This window comes from Gobio gobio, assembly GCF_949357685.1.
Source record: "Gobio gobio genome assembly, chromosome: 22".
Classification (NCBI taxonomy): Eukaryota; Metazoa; Chordata; class Actinopteri; order Cypriniformes; family Gobionidae; genus Gobio; species Gobio gobio.
The window spans coordinates 25,808,050-25,832,610 of NC_137118.1; the positions used below are offsets into that span (position 1 = coordinate 25,808,050).

The following is a 24,561-nucleotide window of genomic DNA, read 5'->3' on the forward strand; positions in this document are numbered from 1 at the left end:
TCTGTAGACTGCTGCATTAGCCTCTCTGCTACATTATTATCTGTTTTAACTGGACATTGCGACATACATTGCACGTTTCATTCATTAAGACATGTCTGCTATGATCTTGTCTCTTCTCATGCCTGCAGTGTTTCATTATGAAATCTTGAAATTCATTATGAAATTGTGATAGGTACCTGATGTCTTAAGTTATTTAGCAGCATGATGTTATTAGATTTGTTGGCATTTTAAGGTCCCTGCTGCTCTTGCACTATTGCTTTTACAATATATCACGTGTTTATTGTCATAATAAATATGTATGTGTAATTGCATTATTTTCAGGAGTCTCCCAAATTAACTGCAAGTGTTTACAGAACAAACCTTATTACATTTCCTTTCCTTGACAATTTGGACACTAACTGTAAATGGGATGACATTTGTTAAAGTAATCATAGTATATAACACATGGTGTTTTTTTTATTTAATTTTTTATGTTAGGATGAAACTAAAAGAAATCAAACGAACAGCAATCCAGGCCTGGAGTCCAGCGCAGCAGCACCCCATCTATCTGGCAGCAGGTACCTGTGTTCATTCCTCCAGACGCTGCCATTAAACATAAGACTGCTGACATGGGACATTTTCACTGGCACTAGCTAAGCAGTGAAAGAGAAAAACAATATTAGGGGTGGGCCATCTGACCAAATTCATATTTCACGAGAGAGGGGATTTTATTTAATGATAACGATATGTATCACAATATAGTTATTGTGTTATTTTTAATCTAATCTCTGTTGTTAAAAATAAGGGGGAAAAGCAAACAATAGGACAAATACAATACAACAAAATTATGAATGAAACTATTTTTTTCAGGTACAATAGTTTTATTTATTTAATATTCAAATGTAAAAGTAAAATATTGCATACTGTATCAATTAAATATAAATGTATTCTTATTAAAGCTAATAAAGTTATTCAGTTATTTTCTCTTTTGTTTTATTCACATTAATAACACAGTGCAGCAGGTAGATTTATTAGGCTGCTGTCACTTTAAAAGAATATTCACCCAAAAATTGTAATTCTGTTAGTCATTTACTCACCCTTAAGTTCCAAACCTGAATGAATTTCTTTCTTCTGCAAAAGATGATATTTTGAAGAATACGGGGAACCAAACTGTTTGGTTACTGACATTCTTCAAAATATCATCTTTTGTGTTCTGTAGAACAAAGAAATTCATACAGGTTTGGAACAACTTGAGGGTGAGCAAATTATGAATTTTAATACTCCATACTCCTAATCCTTTAAGACCTAACGCACAGATCTATTATACTGATAGACATCCTGTTTACACCCAACTGTTTACTTTTAACTTGAGACATAACCAGCGGTGTTTACATGAATACTCCACACGATGGGCATTTTGACATAATTGACCTATTGGTAAGCCCCACCCCCTTTAGTTACTGTTACTAACTCGGACAAACAAACGGAGATGCTATATCTTACAATGACAGCTGTCAGTGTGAAAACCTTATCCCAAGATGTTTTTGGACACAGAATGTAGCATATACCCCGTCCGAATGATGGCCAAACTTTACTGTTGGTTTATCAAGTTTATTATGTCCTTTTTCACTCCAAAAAATCATCGTAAGAGCTGAACAAACAAAGCATAAGAAGTGCGCATTAACGTCTCATTCACAAACTAGCTCTCTCCGTTGCTCTCTCCGTTGCATTACCATTAACATACACAGCAAATTACACAAAAACACTCATACAACTAACAGTAAACAAACAGATACACATAGCCTATGCCTTTTTAGGGGTGCAGTTAATAACTGGTAAACTTTGTATCTGCAAAACAACTCCCATAAACTGCGAGTGCGAGCTCTCCCTTTCACTATAATTCCCATCAAAATAGGAGTCCTCCTTAGTAGGACAGATAATGTAGACTTTAAACATATCTAAAATTAAATTAATTTACATATAATCAGTTTAATATGGAGAGGCACTGAAATGTAGACCTTCGTGTTTTTTGACCTAGTGTTACATGACGAGAGAACAGTTAGTTATTACGGTTTGTATGTTAGCAGGGACGTTAATCGTAACTTAATGAGAGCATGACAAATGGAAAATCCTCTCAGGATCCCTGGAACCAGTGTTGCAATACCTCAGGCACGACATTTTAGCATTTTTGTAGCATAAACACCATCAAACCGATGAGAGCTCCGAATTTTCCAATGTTTCTCTATGGCGCTGACACCTATAGATGTCTGAGTTCCGGTCCCAGCGCAACTGATACTCAACTGCTATTGGCTCATCTGCGTTCGAGGGGAGGGGCTTACGATAGGTCAATTGTGAGTGTATTCGAGAACTGAATTCACGATCGCATGCTGAGAGATGTTGCTTTCAGTTTGTCAGTCAGTGCGTGCACCGCATTGAGCTCTTTTTCACTGTTTATAGTTCTTACTAACACTTTTTGGTAACACTATTTTAGGGTCCAGTTCTCAATATTAATTAGTTGATTATTAGCTTGCATATTTCTAGTATATTTTGTGTTTATTAGTGACCTTATTCTACAGCACATAATCCTACCCAATACCTAAACTTAAATGCTATTAAAAACTACTTTACTAACTATTAATAAGCAGTAAATTAGAAGTTTGAGGCAAAAGTCAAGGTTGATGGTGAATATGTTCCCCATACTAAAGTGTTACCCACTCTTTAACTTCGAGCACGTCCCAAATTTGTGATGGCCTTCTGAGAGGCAGCTTTCTGTGTGCGACAGTCTACAAGTCAGCTTGAGAACGGAGTTTCTTTCCAGGTTATATTGCACTTATAACTCTTTTTAACATCAAGTACATTCCGCTTTTTATATTCTCAATCATGCATTTCATCACTCTGAAGTGTCAATTGTGCTAAATATTTACATACCGCGATATAGCAAAATCTCTAACAATAGACATTTATACCGTGGTAACGATATATTTCATCATACCTCCCAGCCCTACACAATATTTATTTACAGTTTCACAAAATGCTTAATAGATCCTTTGTTAATTAACAGTCAGTTATGATAACTAATCATCTGTAATTTTGTATAATGTCATCTTAGTTTTTTATAGAAAAAAATACTTTTTAATTTTAAAATTGTGTTTTTTGTGAATACTTGCTCACAAGTGACATCTGAGTGATGTTTTTTTTCCCTCTGATCAGTTCTTTTCAGTGAGTCTGGCAAACCGGATCACAAATCAGTCTAAATGATTCATCATTAGTGAATTGATTCTGAATTTGATTCTTAAAGATATAGTATAGAGTAACAAGGAACTGGATAGACATGGAAAAGTCATTATTCAAAATGTCTTATTTTGTCTAATTTGTCTCATTGATTAATAATTGTTCAGGTACCTCGGCCCAGCAGCTCGATGCCACCTTCAGCACCACTGCATCACTGGAGATCTTTGAACTGGATCTGGCTGATCCCACTTTAGCCATGAAGTCATGTGGCTCTTACTCCTCACCACACAGGTACTGAGTTTTGCTCGCATTGTGTGCTAATGATTTATTGAAAACAGTCCTTTATTTTTCAGCAACAGTATTATGTTTGGCATTACAGCCTGAGAGACAGTGCTTTTACTGAAATCCTGTTAAAATAGGAAAATATGGCTCCGAGCGGTACGGTACGGTACAGTGCAGTATGGTACACAGTTATTTCCGTTTTGATTGTCAGAAGTTGTGGATAGTACCAAAATCCTGTACCGTACCTCTTTTTTGGGACCCTCCCATTGGGGTACATAGGAGGGCTGCAACTAACGATTATTTTAATAATCGATTAATCGGATAAAAAAACATTAATTTCCAATCCTTTATTCAAAAACAGAACTGACAGTGAAAATTCACAGTGCAAAAAATCTTCCGAAAGTGCACAGGTTGCTACAATATATATATATAATTCTATAAAGAAAAATACTAATCAGAAAACTTAACAGGATGTTAGAACTTGTTCTCTACACTACACTCAGACGCACACACTCACAAACTAAATTAATGGGTTTAGTTAAATTGTAATGCATTAAGAATTTCTCTAAAATGTCCAAACCCATTATATACTCCTGGAGAAAACATCTACTGTATTAACCCATTAATATGAATGATATTAAATCCAGACACAGATTTAACTGCTGTGACATATTAAAAAATATTATGTAACAATTAAATAAAACTACTCCTCCTAAAGAAGAACACAATGTCTTATATTCAATGAATGATATGCATTCTTTATAACAACTTGCATACAACATTCCTTATAGATTAAATATGGATTAAATAATTAATGTATAATAAATATAATGAATCCTTATTAAAACTAGAGAGGTGATTTTCTGTCTTTTGTTGTTTGATTAATATTAAGAGCACAAATGGAAGCAGGTTAATGGATTTTCGTCTCGTTTTTGTCTGTGAAAAATGTTTTTGATTTAAAATACTGACAAATTATTTGTCAACGAAATTAACAAAGCAACAGATTGAAAAATGAATGGGCCAAAAAAGGCAAGTGAATAAAAACGTGTCTTTAGTCTTGCAAACTATACCACCCCTGTGTAGCAAATTAGCTCTATATGAAATATTAATAATCAATAATAACTGGTTATAATTGATTATGAATATTTTGATTAGTTAATATAATAACTGTCGTAAATTAATATTACAATCAATTAACCTATTTGTCCCATGAACACTCAGGATCAATTGTTTATTAACTCTAAGAAATGTACATTTCCGGGGCATGGGAAATGTCTTTCTTAATTTCCAATACTACTAAGAGCAGTAACCAAGATCTAAATGATTAGTGACTCCAGTTATGAGCTTGAGACACGGACAACTTTATGTGTAACATGAAAAAGATTTTATTAACTAGTCTAAACACTTAAACTACTCTAACATACACACACATACATGCATACAGTTTACCAAGGGAAAAAGAGCTGAAGCAGAATACAGGGAAGCAAGAAGTTACAGCATTGTCTGAAATTCAGCAGATCAACAGCCTTGAGCAAACCATCAGTTTAGTTCTAAAATGCCCTTCTTTAAAAGGGGTAAGGATACTTAATGTATCAAATAATGAGACTAAGTTTGATACTTGCATGTCTCGCCCATTTGAATTAAACTGTCCTGATGCAATTTGTTGAGGCTCCAGTTGATCCTTGCTGATGTGGTCTTGATGAGAGAGAACCAGTGGTAGTCAGTGTATCTTTGGTGAATGGAAAGACAAGGCCGCAGCCTGGCACAAGCTTTGGTGGGTCCTTAGAGGCTTCTAGTTTAGCATCATCTTCACGTCAGCATTTCAGAAAAAGAAAAAGCCCCAGCTAAAAGCTGATCAGTTACTTTAAAACGTGAAGATGGCACACCCCCTGGAGGTGCGAGATCCAATGAAAAGATTTCCCTTTGGAGGGAAATTTTACGACCCTTTGTGTTCTAGCAGGGCATTTGAATATGTACTTTCATTGGTTGTTTAAGAAAAGAATCTTTAAGATTCTTATAATACTAATGCATCCCAAAGTTAGCAACATGTAATGTAAATTAACAAATCAGAGACGAAGATTGGCTTTTTTAGAGACCAAACATGCCTCACATATAATGTTGGTTACCCATAATATGCAAAGTCTGAAACATTAACCCAATTGAGTTTACAAGAATACAAACGCCACATAAAAGGGAAAATCATGAGATGGGAAAATTGGATACATGTTTACACATTTATCAAGTGGATATATATAGACTATATATATAGGATTAACATGCTTTTTATTCCTCTAACTCTGCAAGAGTTTATGTGAGAGTCACAGCTCTCAGGACATTCTTTTCCGTCGTAAAACCCAGTCTCAGTGTGTGTCCTGTAACAAGACACTGCGTCCTGCCAGGGTGTTAGCTTCATTTGGGGAACGTTTGACAGTCCTTATTTGGGAGAGTGAGTTTGCTGGATTATTCATTAAATAAATGAATAATATGTGTGTGTCTGATTGGTCCAGACGCTACATATTCCCCCCTTTCGATCGTTGTTGTCCCTCTCAAGGACAACCACGAACGACATTGGAAGTGCAGAAAGATCAGACACACCTCTGTCATACAAGGCTGGAAGGCCATGGTGGCCTCTGGTTGTTTTTGTTTCCTGGAGTGGTGGTCGTTCCATCGGGTGATGTAGACAGTAGCCACGTCCAGGTCTCTGCAGCAGGTGCCGAGGCAGCAGGTGCCTTGAAAGTGTGTCACCTGTCCTTTGAGGCAGGTGGTTGTTTGTGACTGCAGGGAGTGGTTATGGGTATTGTGTAGTGTGAAGAGAGTTTCAGACTGACCTAGTGTTGGTAGCACAAGGGCAGCAGGTGGTCATTAGCCCTTTGTTCTGCACCAAGGGACCAGGAGTCTGAAGTCTGCAGTGTTACTCTGCTCTGGCTGCAGTGCTGACTTAAGCTTGCCCAAGTTGTGTTGGGCAAGAGTAAGAGGTTTGTTCTTCCCAGTACTCCTCAGGGGAGTTCTGATCACGGAGCTCTTTTACTAGTGCTAGTATCTCTTGTAACTCAGAAGCAGGCGTGTCCAGCTGTCTTTGTGCAGCCTCTGTTTGGCACCTGTGTGAAAGGTGTGGAGGAGGATGTTGTTGTTGAAGACTGCTGTGGGACGTCCTGTGGTGTTTGCTGGGTGAGAATGTTCTTTTCCATGGCTCCTCCCAGCGGTTGGTCTTGAGTCTAGATCTATGGCCATGGTGATGGTTTTGCCCTCTGCTGGCTAGCTTTTTGTTAAAGGCTCTTGCATTGTGGAAATGCTGGGTGCCTTCTGGTGCCAGCTTTGGATTCTGGATTTTGCCGTTCAGAATCACTGGGATCTTACAAACCCTTTTTGAGGAGGCCTTGTGTTTGTTAAAGGCCTTTTGTGTCAGGTCACGCAGTTGTTGGATAGGCATTGTGTTGGCGCAGGCCATGATGCCTAAATGATGACTTACGATAGGATGGAGGTTTCGGAGGAAAAGGCTCTTGAAGCTGGTGTCCTCCTCCATCCCAGATTCGTTGCGAGCTCCGAAGTAAGCTCGTCTGAGTCTGTGATAGTAAGCATAGGGAGTTTCATGCCGACCCTGTTTGGTGTCTAGGGCAGCGATCAGTTCGTTTTCAAACTCCGAGAACTCCTTTATAATGGCTTGTTTCAGCTGCTGGTAGTCAGACTTGATGTTTTCTGGCTGCCGGGCCAGAAAGCTTCGCACCTCTGGGCTGGATGTTATCCAGATCAGATAGAGTCTATCTTGATGGTGCACACTCTTCAAAGACTGCAGGTGAAAGTCAATGTCTCGCAGGTAAGCGTAAACGTCGTTGTCTCCTGCAAGCTCTGGTGTAAATGCAGGGATCTGTCTGGCCGTTCGGTTGAGGTCTTTGAGTGTCACTACATGTGTCATTTCAGGATTCGTTTGAATCAGTCCTTTTCCTTCTGCGGCTGCAGAAGCTTTAAGGAAATTGTCCGATGACATGTTAAGCAGAGGGGTTTGTCTCCCCCCTTGGTAACTCTGTGCTTGGCTGGGGGAGGTTTCTCTGCTGACTGCAAGTGGGGGAGTGAGATGTCTCTCCCGCTGTGGTTCTTTTTGCAGCAGGTAAGAGCGTCTCAGTTCTCGTTGGACCATGTCAAGTTCATCTTTGGTGTTGTCCAGCTGCTGGGTCAGTGCCTCAATTTCAGCTCTGGACACCTTCAGTTGACCTTCACAGGCCATGATTCTGGCATCTTTTTCCAAGATTTCAGAATTTGCTGCGTTTAACAGTGACTTTGTGTCAAAGAGTTCCTTTTCCAGGTCCTCTCTGGCTGTCTTTTCCAACTGCTCTTGTTGTTTAGCAGTTGTCAGTGCTGTTTGAAGACTGTGGATTTCCACCTGTGTCTCTCTTCTGCCAGGGTCCTTGTGTCTGTCCTGAGCCTCCATCTCTAGCTGGTCTATGCGGCTTTTAGCATGTGTCAGCTCCTTTTGGGACTCTGTGATCTGGAGTTTGAGGTTGTTTACCTCCTCTTTCACACCTGTGAGGTTGTGGGCCAGGAAGATAACCTCAGTCAGATATTTGTGGTCATACCTCTGGTTTGAGTCAACTTTCATTAGTTGTCTTCCCTTGTTATCCAGTTGCATTTGGCTCTTGTGCTGAAGGTCGTCAGCGGCCGTGGGTAAAAGGATGTTCTTCAAAACACCTAGCCAGTCCTTTTGGTCTGCCATCTGGGCAGTTAGGCTGAGCATCTGCAACATTCTGGCACACTTGTGGTGAGAGTAAGGGCAAGAGACTAATGCAAGATCAAACAGAATTTGGAGCTAAGGGCAAAGTGAGACAGCTAGGTGTATAATGTACAGCTAGGTTTTGCCAGGTGTGGTTAGCAAGTGAAACGTGTACCTGATTATTACTATCTTAGCTGCAAATAGCAGGATGCTCAGATTTGTGTGGATCTGAGTGGCTTTGCTAGAAGAGCGTAAGCCTAGATTTAATAAATGACTTAAGATGGTTCTTGTGGTCAAATTATTTCTCAGAACTTACTGATAGCATACAACAGGCTTGATCTCTGAACAAATGAAGAAGAGAAAGAAAGAGGAAGAGGAGAGCTTTCCGATTAGATTGTGTTTATTAGTGGTACTCAAAATTATGCCATAGCAATCGTCTAGATTACTTGTGTAGCTGGCTCATAAAATTAAAGCAACTGTTGGAAATAAACAAATCTAGAAGGAAAGTTGTCTAGTTACTTTTGCGGTTTCATGGGGAAATGAAACCACAATAGAACAAGAGGGTTAAATGAAAAATTAATAGCTGACTTCTATTATGATTAAATTTAATAAAAAGATTTAAAGTGATTAAAAACAGCTGACTGATCTGGTATTGGGAATAATCAATTGCACTTATGATCAACCATTAGATTTGCTTTGGACATCATTCTATAGTTGGTCACAGCTGCTGCATGTTCAAGACCATACCATGTGTTTGTCCCTCCATAAAGTTTGAGTCAACGTGCCATTGAAAGTTCCCAATAACTATAAAAATTCTTCTCTAGCTAAACAGTTTACATGTAATTAAGTTTAGATTTAATTAACAAAGTAACTGCACATTTAGCTGAACAGCGTTCAGTAAGGAATGCACCTGAAAAGTGCAGGTGAAATTAGATGAGAAGAATTAAAGTTAAGATAAGAGAAAGTGAGAATTCAGAAACCAGAAATGGGGTTAAAGGAAAATGGTGTTGATCACTTCACACTGCATACACACAAGCTGTAGTTAAAGGCTTCATGTAAATGATGCTAACAACTAACTGTTGAAGTTATTAGTTGGCTTAGCCTAAGCTGAAGGGCTGCTAGGTTGGGTTAGCTTAGCCACTTCGGCTGTTTGTTTACAAAATGGCGTCGGAAGGTAACACATGTGCTATCTAGAGTTAGCACTTCCTGTGACAAGTCGTTGTCATGGGAACCAATGCACTTTAGAGTTTCAGTGAGTGAGACACAGTTTTGATCACCAGGTAGCTATGCTTTTTAAATGCACGGATAAAGTTTAGATGAATGACATCAATCTAACTATAATTTGTAAGGCTTCTACACTGTAAAAAGGGGAGCATCGCCCATATTTACATTTATATAACCCTGTACTGAGATTCCTTCGTCAGAAACAGGTTAAGCAATACTGCATTTGGAATTCTTTAACCAAAGCAGAGTAATCAATTCTGGTACAGTTTATATGCCGCTGAGCTGAGATTCCTTCGTCAAAACAGACTTGCGCTTTAATACTGAAATTAGGGTTTCTTCGCTAAAATCATATTAACCTTACACTGATACCATTTGAAAATATGCTTAAATGTGTTAAGACTTTTTCAATTACAGTAGAGATGTCAATTCAAATCATCATTTATCTGCATTCAAATAAGCCAGCAACTAGCGACCTTAATGCGGTATCGCATGTTGTGTCCTATTCTGACTAGAATTATCAAATAAATACACACTTTCAGGTTGACAGTGGTTTAAGCTCAAAACCTTTGTTTAATCATGCCCGCATTCTCCACCATTTATATGTAGGGTTTTAGGGTTACATATTATATTTAAATCAAAAATTAGCTCAATAGGGAATTGTGGGTATTAATATTTAGGGATTTATGATTAATCATAACGGGGTTATAATCTAATCACCAATCTCCAAGATGGGAATACCTCACCTCGGTATTTATGCAATATAATATATATATATATGGTTAACAATAATTTATTGTAATTAACTACAGATATATCTATATTAAATAATCACAGAATAACCTCAAGGGAGTTGATTCAAAATTCCTCTCCGTTCCGTTTAAAGGACGAGCGGAGATTCCTTATCCACTCACCAGGTCTATTCTTCCTACCCAATTTTCGGGAAGTTTGTCCCTCTGGCCACAAAGGACAAACTTTCCGAGTTATGGTATTAATTAAAGCATTCAACGATGCTTATAAGAGCTCGTAGCTTAGATCTGACATTAAAGGGACTCGTGTTCCGTGAGCAAACAATGACAATCAAAACGTGAATATCATGGTTTTAATAAAGATTAATACTACGATTACATATGACTACATAAAGAATACATGTATTTACAGAATAGTGGAAAGTAAAGAGGAGGATGAGGGGAAGGGAAAGGAAAGGAAGGAGGGTAAGATCGTGTCCGATCCGACACCTTCCCAGACAAAACCATTGGAGCCAGCAAGAAATATCACCTTAAACAGGGGTACAATCTTTAAAACGCATCTAAATTTCGGTAGAATTGATACTTGCATGGTTTCTTGGTGTTGTGTAAAGCAAGATGCGTGCGTTGGCGTTTCTCAGAGAGTTTGCGCGATGAAGCGTTCTCTCCGTTTGGTTCTTCCAGAGCTTCGTTGGTCCGCGGGATTTTTAAAGGTGTCGTCTTGGAAGGGAAATTCATCTCGTCCAGCTAAGTGCGTCCGCTGACTGCGCCGCGGAGCGCGTCGATCTTCAAAGGAAACATCAGCTTGGCTGGACCGCGCCGGCTCGCAGGTCGAAAACCCGCGAGCCGCGCTGATGAGATGGGAGGAAAAGGAAATTTGTCTCGTCCGGGGTTCTTGCAAGATGACTGAGCACCGATATGCTTGTGTTACTGTCTTTTGAGATCCATTAAACTACGCCCACTTTCCCGGCGGCAACCAATCGTTGGTGTGAATTTCAGGCGGGAGAGAGTTTCTTTGTTCTGACTTTATTACTCAATGGAATGTTCTTGCCGGGAGCCAGAATTAGTAAAGTTTCGCTCAAAAAGGGCTAAACCTACTAAAAGGTACATCTCATAATCATCTACTTTGCACCACTGACTGGGACAAAGAAAGAGAAACCTTTAGACATCAAACATGCCTGTGTTTAAATGCATGAAAGACAGTGTATCTCTTTTACAGAGCCATTTTGAGCATTTAGGATTAACATCACACACACATACAAATATATACTTTGTGGTCAACATACATATAACACAAGGGTCATCACATATTTCTGGAATGGTTAAATTAAAGGCTAATATGAAGAGGAATACTTGTGTGTGTGTGTGTGTCTGTGTGTGTGTGTGTGTGTGTGTGTCTGTCTGTGTGTGTGATAGGAATCTATTTGAAGTTCCTCACAAGGTGATAACGGCACGGCCTGCGTTGTCTCTGCTGGTCGTAAGGGTGATAGTGCGGCCATTTGGCCAGCCTCAACTGGCACCACTACACTCATTTATATGCTAATACTAATTCATAGGCAGAGCTGTGCAAAAGATCTGCATCTCTGGTGTTTCTCGAACGACCCACCACTTTGATCTCATGTCAAGAGCGACTCCAGACGCTACACCTGCTTTACTACTGTTATTAACAAGCTAACGCTAACTTGTCATGCTTGTCAAGCTGGATAACGAGTAAACAAGCACCAGAAGAGCTACTGGAGGGACGTCACGCTCCTCACTTCGAAACGGAACAAAAGTGGGATTTTGTAGTGACTAATGCTGCCTTCACGTGCTATCGGAAATTTGATGATTCCGACTTCTGAAGTCGTGATTACGAGCGCATTGCATTCAAGTTTCAAAATGTGAGTGTGCAATGTTTACCTAGGAAACTCGTATTTGCGATAATTCCGAGAGAACGTGAAGGCAGCATTAACGTTACCCTGCTGTTGAACTCCCTTCCTCCTCATCAAGGACTTCAAGATGTTTTCGTTTTAGGTGCTGAATCACCACCGTGGTGCTCCCATGCCATGTTGAGTCGCTTTTGCTTCAATTAACACACAATTTATGATTTATTATTATTTTGATTTATTAATGGCGCTATTCGACCGGTACGCTCGGCTCGGTTTGCTTTTCCGCTGCGTGGTACGACGGGTACAGCACGGCTCGCCCGCTTCCACTCTGCTTTGCCCTCAACAGTGCTTTTTTTATACTCAAACATCTCCGCGTCTTATTGACGGGCATAATAGTCGCGCGACACAACGAATCGATAATGAAATTTGTTGCCAACTCTTTTAATAATCGATTTTTATCGATTTTACCGATTCGTTGTTGCAGCCCTAGTACATAGCACAGTAGTCTGGTACCTAAAGGGTAGAGCTAGACTCATTGGAGAATGTTGATTGTTTGACGGAGGATCGTCTTTTGCACATTCTTTTTCGGGTGTGTTTTTCCTTGCAGCTCAAACAAAGCTTGTCTTCTTGTGACAAACAGCCACATGCTGAGAAGCAAGAACAAGATCTGCTAGATACTTGATACAGAAATGGTACACAAATTACAAGAAAGCAGCTCAAATTAGGTTACTCAAGTAAGAAATTGAATGTCATGTTATTTGTTATAGAAATATGGAAATTCTGCAGTTACAACATGCTTTGACGTATATTGTTACATTAATTTCACATGGATATTTACTGGATAAATTCTACTGATAAATGTTTGATGTTAACTTGACTGTTATTATGAAGGTAACCGCATAATTAACATTTTTTGTTTGATATGATAGGAACGTTCTGTTATGTCAGGCACTTTATCTGCTCAACCAGGGCGTCGCAAATTTAGCAAGTCTAAAAAAAATTTAAATTTAGTTTTATTAATATAATCTTAATTAAGAAAATGCTCAATACACTAAAAAATTAAGTTGTACAATATTAAACTCACACATCGTATTTTTGAGTATTTATTTTTAGATATGAGATTAGAGGGCCTTCAAATAAGGGGGTCTTGGAATAAAAAATTTGCTCAAACAAAGCTTGTCTTCTTGTGACAAACAGCCACATGCTGAGAAGCAAGAACAATATCTGCTGTAAGTCCTCTGTTGTTTACTGTGTCGCTTTCTTCTTCGTGCGAGAATGACGTCTATTGCTACACCCCAACTATCATAAGCGTACTGTTGGCGGTGGAAACAAGCCGGATAAGGGTTTACTGTCCCGAATCGTACTGTACTGTTCGGTGGAAACGGGCCAAACAGATGTCAGGATTCTCCCACAATTCTTAACAGACAAACTAAACAAAATAACATGTAATTTACTAGAGGTTCTGACAAATGTGAATTGCTGCAGTCTATTTAAAATTTTAAATGAATCTGAATGAATTATATAAAAAAAAACTGGTTTGAATGAATGATTCAATGGAATTAGATCGCGTTGGTGTTTGAATCGAGATCACAATCTTTTACTGATTAATCATGCAACTCTAGTGTCATTGTATGGTAAAGAGCACCTCTGACTTTCTGTGATTCATTTTATTTCATTTTCCATGGAAACAAGAACGTTATATTGGTTTACAAATGGTGCCGTCGGCAATGATGATGGAATTAAAAAATGTTTGGGTGAGCTATTCCTATAAAACAGAAATGCAGAAATCAGGACACCTATCAGTGGGGGAGTGACTTAAGAAAACATCCTAAGTGCTCCTATTATGCTTTTTTGGATATTAACTTTCACATATTGTGTTTATTGCGGTTTGTGAATGTAAAAGGTTTGCAAAGTTTCAAAGATCAGAGTGCATGACATATAAAGTTATTGTCTCCTAAAAGAACCGATTCTGAACTGCCTAAAACAAGTCGTCAGTATGTTTGTGTCAGCAAGGGAATGGCATTCCTAAAATTCTATATAAACTATGTAATGTTGTAATTTTGAATAAAGTTATGGGCCAGTTGGTGAAAGCCAATTTTGCTCTCATCTAGTACATGGTTAGTTTTGAATCCCCAGTAGTAACCCTTCTGTTCTGTCTCTAGATACCACAAACTAGTCTGGGGTCCACAAGACATTGATGATGAGGGTTTGCCATCAGGCATTCTCATCGCTGGAGGAGAGAATGGCAACATCATCCTCTATGACGCCTCCAAAGTCATGACTGGAGATAGTGAAGTGATCATTTCCCAGAGCCAGAAACATACTGGGCCAGTAAGAGCCCTCGATGTCAACTCGTTTCAGGTAATCACCCCCAACTAAGTTCTGATACTTAGGTCAGTTTGTACAAGAATAATTATTTGTCCATGACAGTAAGTGGTGATTTGATCAGTGTACATACCTTTTTTGTTTTCTTTAGACAAACCTTGTGGCCTCCGGGGGAAACGAGTCGGAAATCTACATTTGGGATTTGAACAACTTAAGCTCCCCAATGACGCCTGGACCCAAAACACAGGTACAGATCTTATGTGTACTCATGAGAATGATGAACATTGTGCCAAATGCATTACATTTTATTGTGTATTTAAAAATATCATCTGTAGTGTTTTCATGGGAAACATTCACTATCACTTTAGCTTGTAGTTCGAGCAGTGGTTCTCAACCAGGGGCCACAAGATGACTTAAAATGATTTAAAATAAGACAAAGCTAGCATGAAAATCAGCTAAAACAATTCAAAATAAATCTTAATTTTGTTCACGCATTCAACAACCTTTTTTATTTGCTTGTACAGTTGCTTGAGTTACTTATTTTAATCAGTGGACACTAGAGCCGTACAATTATTCGTTAAAAGTTTGAAAACTTGATTCAAAACACCCACTCAACCTAAATGACATTGATTCGGCTGTGTCTATTAAACCTTTGAGAAATCCGATCACAGTGAACATTCAGATCTCTCTTAAACCACACAGTATAATTATTTATGTCTTACAATCAAACGTATGTCTACGGAAGGCTATCAAAATTGAGCAAATCACCTTTTGAAAGTAACATGGCGCTTCAAATAACAATTGTATCAATTACATCATTACACCAGTAGGTGGCGACAAGAGACTGTTAAAAATGTATTTTGTCATTGACTCATTAATTCAAGAGATTTGTTCAAAAAATGATGATTGATCCAGTAATGAAACAAGCAAAAGGCTTGTTCGAGATGCATCGGCGATACGCAGACCAATCGGCGTATTACTTCAAAGTACCGCGAGAACGATTCAAAAGCTTAAGGAGTCGCTTGCTCTCCAATCACTCTCACAGTACTTTGTCATACGCCGATCGTTCTGACCAGCGCCGATGCTCAAACAAGCCTAAAGTCTTTATGAGTGAGTCATTGAATCATTCACTTAAGATTAGTTAAAAACGCTGATTTATCCAGTAATGAAACAAGCCTACAGTCTTTATGAGTGAGTCATTGAATCATTCATTCAAACTAATAGTTTGTAACTGTAGTTGTCTATTCAGAATCGAGGGAGAATCCTGATCATGATTCTCAATTTATCCAGAATTGTGCACCTTAAATGGGCATTAGTTTCTGTAAATTAGATAAACTCTTTAAAAACAAAACATTACAGCATTACAGCCTTTGAATATTGTTGTGGACAATGGAGGCCCTTGGAGTTAAAAGACTGAGAAGCACTGGGTTAAAAGATTGAACCAAATGGGCTTTTCTAAGCAATCAGATTCATGCCTGATGGACATAACTGTCAAAAAAAACCTATAGTATCTATCTACATATATTTAGGGATGGAAACGTATAGACTGATGTTGGACTGAGGGTGGACACTTTTGTCCTGGGATGGTAAGCAACCACCTTCAACCTTGTCCAGTTTTGACTTTGGTGTTTCTTCTAGCCACTGGAGGACATCAGCTGTGTTGCGTGGAACAAACAGGTGCAGCACATCCTGGCCTCGGCCAGCCCCAGCGGAAAAGCATCAGTCTGGGATCTGAGAAAGAACGACTTGATCATCAAAGTCAGCGATCACAGCAACAGGGTTTGTGCAGTTATTCATCTTTGCCTTGATTTTACTAAACTTCCTAATAATAACAACGGTGAACTTAATAATACTTAATAATGCACTGTTTGTGTTGTGGTTTAGATGCATTGCTCTGGTCTGGCTTGGAACCCAGAGGTGGCGACTCAGTTGGTTCTGGCTTCTGAAGATGACAGAATGCCCGTCATCCAAATGTGGGACCTGCGCTTTGCCACTTCACCTCTCAAAGTACTTGAGAACCACACAAGGTAGATATAAATAAAACCAATATTGTGCAATATTGACCCACAATCTTTTCGTAGTTTTCATAATCTGTGCGGTGGTCAGTTCACAGCAGTGACAGAAATGACATTTTTCATTAAAGGGGGGGTGAAACTGACAACCAAAAACACACATCTTTGGTGACATTGTTGATGTCGTGAAGTCCTGTGACTGCAGCGCAGCAGAGCGAAGCGATTTGATGGGCGTACTGCTTTCGCACTCTCGCTCTGGTCTACGGGGAGAAGTGCCCTTAGGACCCGTATAAGGAAAACTTTCCGAAACTTGTGAGAAACCGGAAGGAGTATTTTTGGCGCAGAAATACTCCATCAAACGTCCAACTTAATTTTTTTAACTTTGTCCATGTTTAGCATGGGAATCCAAGTCTTTAACAGTGTAAAAAACTCAGTATGCCCCTTAAGGCGTGATATTTGACACCTGTAGGCCAATTTACACCGCACAGATAAACTCCAACAAACACGTTTGTTGGGTTTTGTCAGACCAGTGTGTTACCCCTGTTGGCATCTGTTGGCGTTGGTCTGGGTTTGTTTTCACCCAACTGATTATTTTACTGTTTACTGATTATTATTGTTATTTTTCATAAAATTTTTAATCCAACAGCCAACTTGTTTGTCTGTGCGTGTGAATTGGCCTTTAAATTAATTTCCAGGGGCAATTTTACCTTTTTATAAGGGCATTTTTAACCTAATTAGATGTATGCATTGTAGGGGAATTTACAGTTAAAGACCCAAGGACCAGATATGATGAATGTCCTGGAGTCAGAGGTTAAATTAAATGAAGACAATTTTTAGTGAAGAATAGTTTGCAGTTTCATCAGCAGAAGTCAGCTTCAACACTCCCAAGGAGTTCGTAGGCTGCTCTGCGTGCATTAATTTTTCCACAACAATTATACCTTACAGCTACGTCATTACTTTAAGTTTAATGATTCGAATTGACTAAGAAATAGATAAACGTATAGAAATGTTCCACACATGGACTGATATGCAGGAGCATATCTCAGTTGATTATACGGCTGACACCTGGACCATAGTTTTAGGCACATTGTGACCTTCCAGGTCGCAGAACTGCATTTTTAAGCGCCAGCTTGTCGACGAAAACAAGTCATTCCATCTGCCCAGGTTGCCGGTTGTTCACCTCACCAATCCTGATTTGTAACAAAGAATACTAGCATGCAGACACGCAGTTCTTCATTTCGTAAAAAAGAAAAAGAAAAAAAAAAGGCAGTCGTGGCCCAATGAGTCGGACTTGTAACCCGAAGGTTGCGGGTTCGAGTCTCAGTTCCGGCAGGAATTGTCAGTGGGGGGGGAGTCAATAACCAGCGCTCTCCTCCACCCTCAATCACCCTCACCCTAAGGTGAGACCCTTGAGCAAGGGAGCAAGGCACCAAATCCCCAACTGCTCCCCGGGCGCCGCAGCAATATGGCTTCCCACTGCTCTGGGTGTGGGTGTGGGTGTGTGTTCAGTACTGTGTGTGTGCACTTGGATGGGTTAAATGCAGAGCACAAATTCCAAGTATGGGTCACCATACTTGGCCACACGTCAGTTCACTTTTTTTCACTTTCAAAGTTAAAGTCAGCTAGAAGAGGAATATGTTTTAATATATGTAAATCTCATAAGCTTGAAGTCATTCAAATTATTTAATATGTAGAAGAATAAATATTGATTAATACCTTTATTTATAAATCACTCATTATAAATCACTCAAAGTATATATCATTCAACTGATTAGTTCAAAACAATTGATTCATTCAGGAATGAAGCAACTGTCTTCATGAATGGGTCATTGGATCATCGATTCATTTAAAATGCTGATTTATTCAGGACGTAACGCAGCTGTGGTCAGGGACTCACAACAGTTCCACTGTGGCTTTGTTTGGGACCAGAGTTTCAAATATAGCAACTTTGTCACTAGATTAGCGACTTTTCAGACCCCTGTAGCAACTTTTTTTTCAAAAAAGCAAACTGCCGACAAATCTAGCGCATTTTTGGATTTCTGGTTAACATGATTACTAGATCATACTCTTACGGTTATCTGACAGAACATAAGTAAATGAGAACAGCTTTATTGGACATTTGGCTATATATTATATTACAATTACAATATGTGAGCATGGATTAAGTAGAGAATACGGATGTAAACTGCCAACAGTTGGCGCATTACTTCATCTAGTGACTTCTTTTGACCAGGCTTTAGCGAAATAGAGAAAAAACAATATTGACAATATTGTGGCTAAAATGTAACTCACAATATTAACTTCTTGCTTATTGAACTGTTGTATAAAATCAATGTAACATTTGCAATTGTGCTGATGTTCAGGAAAAAATGCACGCTTGCTCCATGTGATATTGCTTAGGTACATCAATCAGGCATAACATTATGACCGGTGAAGTGAAAAACATTGATTATCTCTTCCTCACGGCACCTGTTAGTGGGTGGGATATATTAGGCAGCAAGTGAACATTTTGTCCCCAAATTTGATGCGTTAGAACCAGGAAAAATGGGCAAGCGTAAGGATTTGAGCGAGTTTGACAAGAACCAAATTGTGATGGCTCGGCGACTGGGTACCTATCAAAAGTCCAAGGAAGGAACAGTGGTCAACAGCCAACGGGTGACTTGGGCAGCCAAGGCTCATTGATGCACCTGGGGAGGCACTGCTAACATCTTGGTGCCAGATACCACAGCACACCTTCAGGGAGTGAAGTCCATGCCTCAGCGGGTCAGGGCTGTTTTGGCAGCAAAAGGGGGAACAACACAATATTAGTCATAATGTTATGCCTGATCGGTGTATATCATATAGAAATATATGACAAAAACTCATACAGTGGCATTTTTGGCCCCGTATGTAGATTTTTGCTGTCATTCTAACTGCTGGGCTGCATCATGCATCGGGAGTGTGTGATCTCAAGGCATGGTTTTAATAAGCGGGTGACGTAACTTTATAATGTCAGCTTGCACATTGTTAAAACAACAATTATGCCATTATCCTAGACCTGGGTTATTCAAATCTTGCCCTGGAGGGCCAGTTCGCTGCAGAGTTTAGCTCCAACCCTAATCAGACACACCTGAACATGCTAATCAATGTCTTCAGGTTCATTAGAAAATCACAGGTAGGCGAGTTTGATCAGGGTTGGAGCTAAACTCTGAAGCGCACTTGCCCTCCAGGGCAAGATTTTAATAACCCTGTCCTAGACGATGCATATCGGACGCACACCCCAAACCCTCTATGAGTTTTTCTGTATGCTTATCTGTTTGTGTGTGTGTTTTCAGAGGTATCTTGTCTATAGCGTGGAGTGTAGCAGATCCAGAGCTGCTCCTGAGCTGTGGGAAAGATAACAGAATCCTGTGCTGGAACCCCAACACGGCGGAGGTGAGACTTTAGTATTTGAAGAATACTGTGGCATCGCCAATATTCTGAGCGGTATAACATCATGCAATGTCCTCCTTTTACCTGTCAGGTCCTGTATGAGCTGCCCACCAGTGCGCAGTGGTGTTTTGACATCCAGTGGTGCCCGAGAAACCCAGCTGTGCTCTCTGCTGCTGCCTTTGATGGGCATATCAGCATCTACTCCATTATGGGAGGAAGCAATGATGATGCCATTAATTTACAGGCTGATCAGGTACAACTGAACTCTGAATACAAACATTCTCATAAGCTAGCATGAACATTGATGAACTCACAGTTGATCCTGATCTCCTTTGGGTAAATAGTTAAGTAGCTCATTTGGAAATATGGATCCTTTTGGTACGGGGAAGACGCTCCCACCTTTACAACTGCCTCAGCCCACCTCCTCCCAGACCACCATCACTCCTCTTAAGAAACCCCCCAAATGGATCCGTAGACCAGTTGGTGCATCTTTTGCTGTAAGTGGCCACAGATCTAACATTGTGCTTTTTAGGCACCCTAAACATAGTGTGCTTGTTTTAAATCAGCTTTGTCTTTTTGTGAACAGTTTGGTGGAAAGCTAGTCACTTTGGACAACATCAAGCCACCGGCCCAACAGCCCCAGCAGACTTCTGCCCATGTTGTGCATGTCAGTCAGGTTGTGACAGAAACAGATTTCATTGATCGATCAAACCAACTTCAGGCGACACTCACTGCAGGAAATTTCCTTGAGTACTGCCAAACCAAGATTGAAGCTGCTCGGAATGATTTTGAGAAGACCATTTGGTCTTTTCTGAAGGTAGGACACTAGAATACTCCCTAAACTAGCGTTTTTGTGTTGCAAGAACAGCAGGCTTGTATTTATCAATGTGTAACCAATAGATTTATGTTCTCAGGTAAACTTTGAAGAAGATGCACGCGGCAAATATTTGGAACTTTTGGGATACAAGAAGGAAGAGCTCACCCTAAAGGTATTTATTGTATTTTCACAGTATGGGTTGTAGTGTGAACATCTGAATGTGTTTTTTGGGGTCTCTGATTGATTAGTTTTTCTTGTGGTTTTCAGATTGCATCAGCGTTAGAAGGAAACGGCAAATCTGATGTGGCCGATGTGGTATGTGCACCAGTTATTGTGTTTTAGATAAAGGTTCTATTTCTGTTTCCTTTCTATTTCTGCATCTTGTTCAGGTAGCCTCTGGATTCAAGTTCAGCATGTTTGACTTCATAATGGGTTTTTGAGAACCAAATAAGAAGATACATTTGAATGAATTATATAAAACAAGACTGGAACACAAACTTTTTTCTCCCCTTTGTTTCATGAACTTCCCTCTTAGGAAGGAGAAGTGAAAAAAATGATTTGGAGAAGAAACTTGCACAGTAAAAACCTTCAACAGCCCAAGCAACTCTTTTTCTATAAATCAAACAAAGCAGAATATACACTGATGAGCCAAAACATTATGACGATGCACAAATGAAAGAATACAGACGCAGCCGGATCATTTCCATAATGACCAACACAATCTACCAAGAGCAGTGAAAATTAGCATCTGGTTTAAAACATGCTTTTTTGGGCAGTAAATAATGGTGCAAATACCAGAAAAATGTACAAGTGCAAAAAATCACCTTGTGTGATTCATTTAAATACTCTCCTCCCATAAATTTGCGTCTGAAAGGGGAAACACCTACAAATGCATATGCAATAAGGTCAGCTACAAAAATAATCCTGTCCAAGCCTTTGTCGGTGCAAATTTTTCACTGGTTATTCTTCTCGTTATTAGTCCTCTATTTACCTCAATTTTTTTCTTATCCAGGTTGAAGACGACAACCTTGTAGAGGAAGAAGCTGAACCTCCTGCCACAGAGACACCTGACCTAGATGAGATTCCTGTTGATGATGAAGAACCTGTTGTTGAGGAGACATCCAACATAGAAGTTACTCCAGCTCTAACCTCTGAGGCCATTGACCTCAAAGTTAGCCAGGGCAAGTTTCTTTTTAAATGTTTGTCACATAGGAACCCTGCCTGATATAACAATAGTTGATTGATCAAATAACATTGAGAGTCAAATTCTACTAAGGGAACTTGAATTTTTACTTTGAATGAATTGATGAATTTTTCATGCTTGCTGTGTGTTTCAGATATTGACGGGCTGATCACCCAAGCACTGCTCACTGGGGATTACGAAGCTGCTGTTAATCTATGTCTCCACGACAATCGAATGGCTGATGGCATCATCCTGGCTATTGCTGGTGGTCCTGAGCTTCTAGCAAAGACTCAGAAGCAATACTTTACCAAAACTCAGAGCAAAATCTCTAAGGTGAGGCCCTAGGGCTGGGCATTGACACAAATGTCACGTTTCGGTTTCGATTCACAAGCATTCGTTTCTATTTTGGTTCAATTTGATTCGATTAATTGGGACTATTAGTTACAGTACATGGCAGAAGGAAAAAATCTCTTAACTAACACTGTAAAACTATACAGGGAATCCAAGTTGGTGCATTGCTATAACATTAAAGGCTGATCATAAAATGCAAATGGCTGTCATTAAAACATGATGTATTTATTTAAACATGCATTAAATATTAAGAACAGATTAAGTAAAAAATACTATGAATATGCAATATAGTGGATATATTTAGCAAAATGCTCCTCTTTAGTGTTTATTTTTCTAGCTAACAAACAAGCTTTGGACATTAAAGGGCTTTTCTGAGGTAAATATAATATTATGTGTCATTTCGCCCCTATCAAACAGTAATCCCACTAAATTACCAGAACGACTTTATCAGTAAATACACCAAAATTCACACCTAAATACTGTGGTGTCAGTCATCGGAAATTATCTTTAAATGCTGTGCTGTTGTCTTTATTCACCCACATGAGGAGAAACGCTTACGTTTCACTATCGGTTCAATTTTTGCAACTGATTGACACGCATAAGGGGATGATCAAACAGAACACACTTTTTCTCTTAAAAACACAAGTTCTGAACTTCTTACATCAGTGTGTTCTGACTTCGTACATGCTCATACAAGTAATCTTCATTCTGCGTTCACACAGCATCGTACCGGTAAAGTGCCAGAACCGATTTAACGGTATTTTTGAAAAGGTCCTGTTCACACATGATCTCTTACCGGTAATTTACCATTAAAGACTGTATGTTTACAAGCTGTTTTATTGACGTCTTGAGCCGTTGAAACACGGAAACACTACAAAGCTTTGTTCATTCATCAACTGAAAACAGCATAGACTGAGAGATTGATTCTTGGTATTTAAGAATCGATATTGGTTCTTCAAAATGAGAATAGAAAAAAAATGAATATTTTTAAAGGTCCCATGGCATGAAATTTTCATTTTACGAGGTTTTTCAACATTAATATGAGTTCCCCTAGCCTGAATATTGTCCCCAAGTGGCTAGAAATGTTGATCGGTGTAAACCGATTTCTGGCTGTCTTTCTCTACCTTTGAGAAAATGACAGCCCAGACGAGCTGATCTTGAATTTTCCTGTTATGACGTCATAACAGGAACGGTTACCTCCTTTTCCTCCGCCCAGAGAATTTGGCACGCCCATGTGAGTGCCATATTTGTTTCTCCTCGAGAGATCATGGCTTGTGAACGAGTGAATGCTGGCAGTTTCTCAGTGTTTGGATGTACAAATGAAAACAGAAGTCTTTTTTCAGTTCCTTCTGATCTGTGATCAGTGATTTCTGATGTGTATCTAATTATTAAAGTTCACACAGAACTTTATTATTCGTGCACACACTGTGGCTTCTCTCTCTCCTGACACAGAACGGTGTTTTCGTGTTTTCTATCTTGTGAGTCAGTGTTTTTGTACGTCCTCGTCGCGTCTATCTTTTCTAAAATGTGCATACAGTCGGGAGTTTCTGCTCAACATCGGCAGAGCCACATCTTTAGAGATAAACCCAGGGTTTTTCCTACATTGAAAATTTTTTGGCGGCCGCCAAAACAAATTGTTGTCCCGCCAAAGCCTTATTTGATGAGTTATTGTGATTTAGGAGTGATGTAGAATAGATGACCGCTGCCCTTGCGTTAACTGAGTGTCAGAGAGAACGACCAGAGAGCTCCTCCCCCGCTCGCACGCTCTCTGTCTTCAAAATAAGCATTCTTAGCTTTCTAATATTTCACATATTACGTTAATCAAAATCAAAAGGTCGGAAGACCGAATCCATGTTGCACGTGGCGCTATCAGACGATGTTTTCCTTTAATTGCCGCTGGGTGTGAAATGCGCTCAAAAAACATTGACTGATTCTCTGACCAGCTGACATAAAGCATACTTTCAATAAACGTGAAACAAATCCTATCCGGTTATGAAGTGTTTTCTGTGTGTTGACAAATCTTTCGCGATGTTCTAACAGAAGGGATTCACACACACCGCGTCAGCCAATGTCCGATTCGCCACATTATGACTCCTTTGAACCGAATCATTTTAACGACTGGTTAGAACGGATCAGTCCAACACTGAACTCATGAATCAGTTGAATCATTTACTCAGAACACTTGAAATGAGAACACAAGTGTGCTTACCCACTTTAGCAAGAGTGGATAGTAAGAATTAGCTTTAATCATCCACAGTCTTTCAGCTTATTTATTTGGACAATGTGTAGTAAAATAAATAGCCTAAAATCATTTAGTTTAGACTGGAGTGAACCCAGAACAAAGTTGTGGTTAGCTAGCTGATAATTTTATGAAATTGTATATAGCAGAAAATTAGGCTATTTGTTCATTTTTTAATACTACTTTTTAAT

At 39.3% G+C, this 24,561-nt stretch overlaps 1 protein-coding gene across 10 annotated transcripts in view; it reads left to right on the forward strand.

Moving 5' to 3' along the window:
- The window catches only part of sec31a (SEC31 homolog A, COPII coat complex component), a 54,199-nt gene that overhangs the window by 264 nt on the left and 29,374 nt on the right, over nucleotides 1-24,561 (forward strand). For all 10 annotated transcript variants that reach the window (XM_079805326.1, XM_079805320.1, XM_079805318.1 and 7 more), the window contains exons 2-15: nucleotides 478-557; nucleotides 3,378-3,501; nucleotides 14,195-14,393; nucleotides 14,509-14,604; nucleotides 15,996-16,136; nucleotides 16,242-16,384; nucleotides 19,684-19,783; nucleotides 19,872-20,033; nucleotides 20,125-20,277; nucleotides 20,367-20,597; nucleotides 20,695-20,769; nucleotides 20,865-20,912; nucleotides 21,610-21,778; nucleotides 21,935-22,113. In XM_079805326.1, coding sequence (XP_079661452.1) covers nucleotides 479-557; nucleotides 3,378-3,501; nucleotides 14,195-14,393; nucleotides 14,509-14,604; nucleotides 15,996-16,136; nucleotides 16,242-16,384; nucleotides 19,684-19,783; nucleotides 19,872-20,033; nucleotides 20,125-20,277; nucleotides 20,367-20,597; nucleotides 20,695-20,769; nucleotides 20,865-20,912; nucleotides 21,610-21,778; nucleotides 21,935-22,113 — 1,899 coding nt within the window. In that variant the 5' untranslated portion in view covers nucleotide 478. The remainder of the gene's footprint in view (nucleotides 1-477; nucleotides 558-3,377; nucleotides 3,502-14,194; nucleotides 14,394-14,508; nucleotides 14,605-15,995; nucleotides 16,137-16,241; nucleotides 16,385-19,683; nucleotides 19,784-19,871; nucleotides 20,034-20,124; nucleotides 20,278-20,366; nucleotides 20,598-20,694; nucleotides 20,770-20,864; nucleotides 20,913-21,609; nucleotides 21,779-21,934; nucleotides 22,114-24,561) is intronic.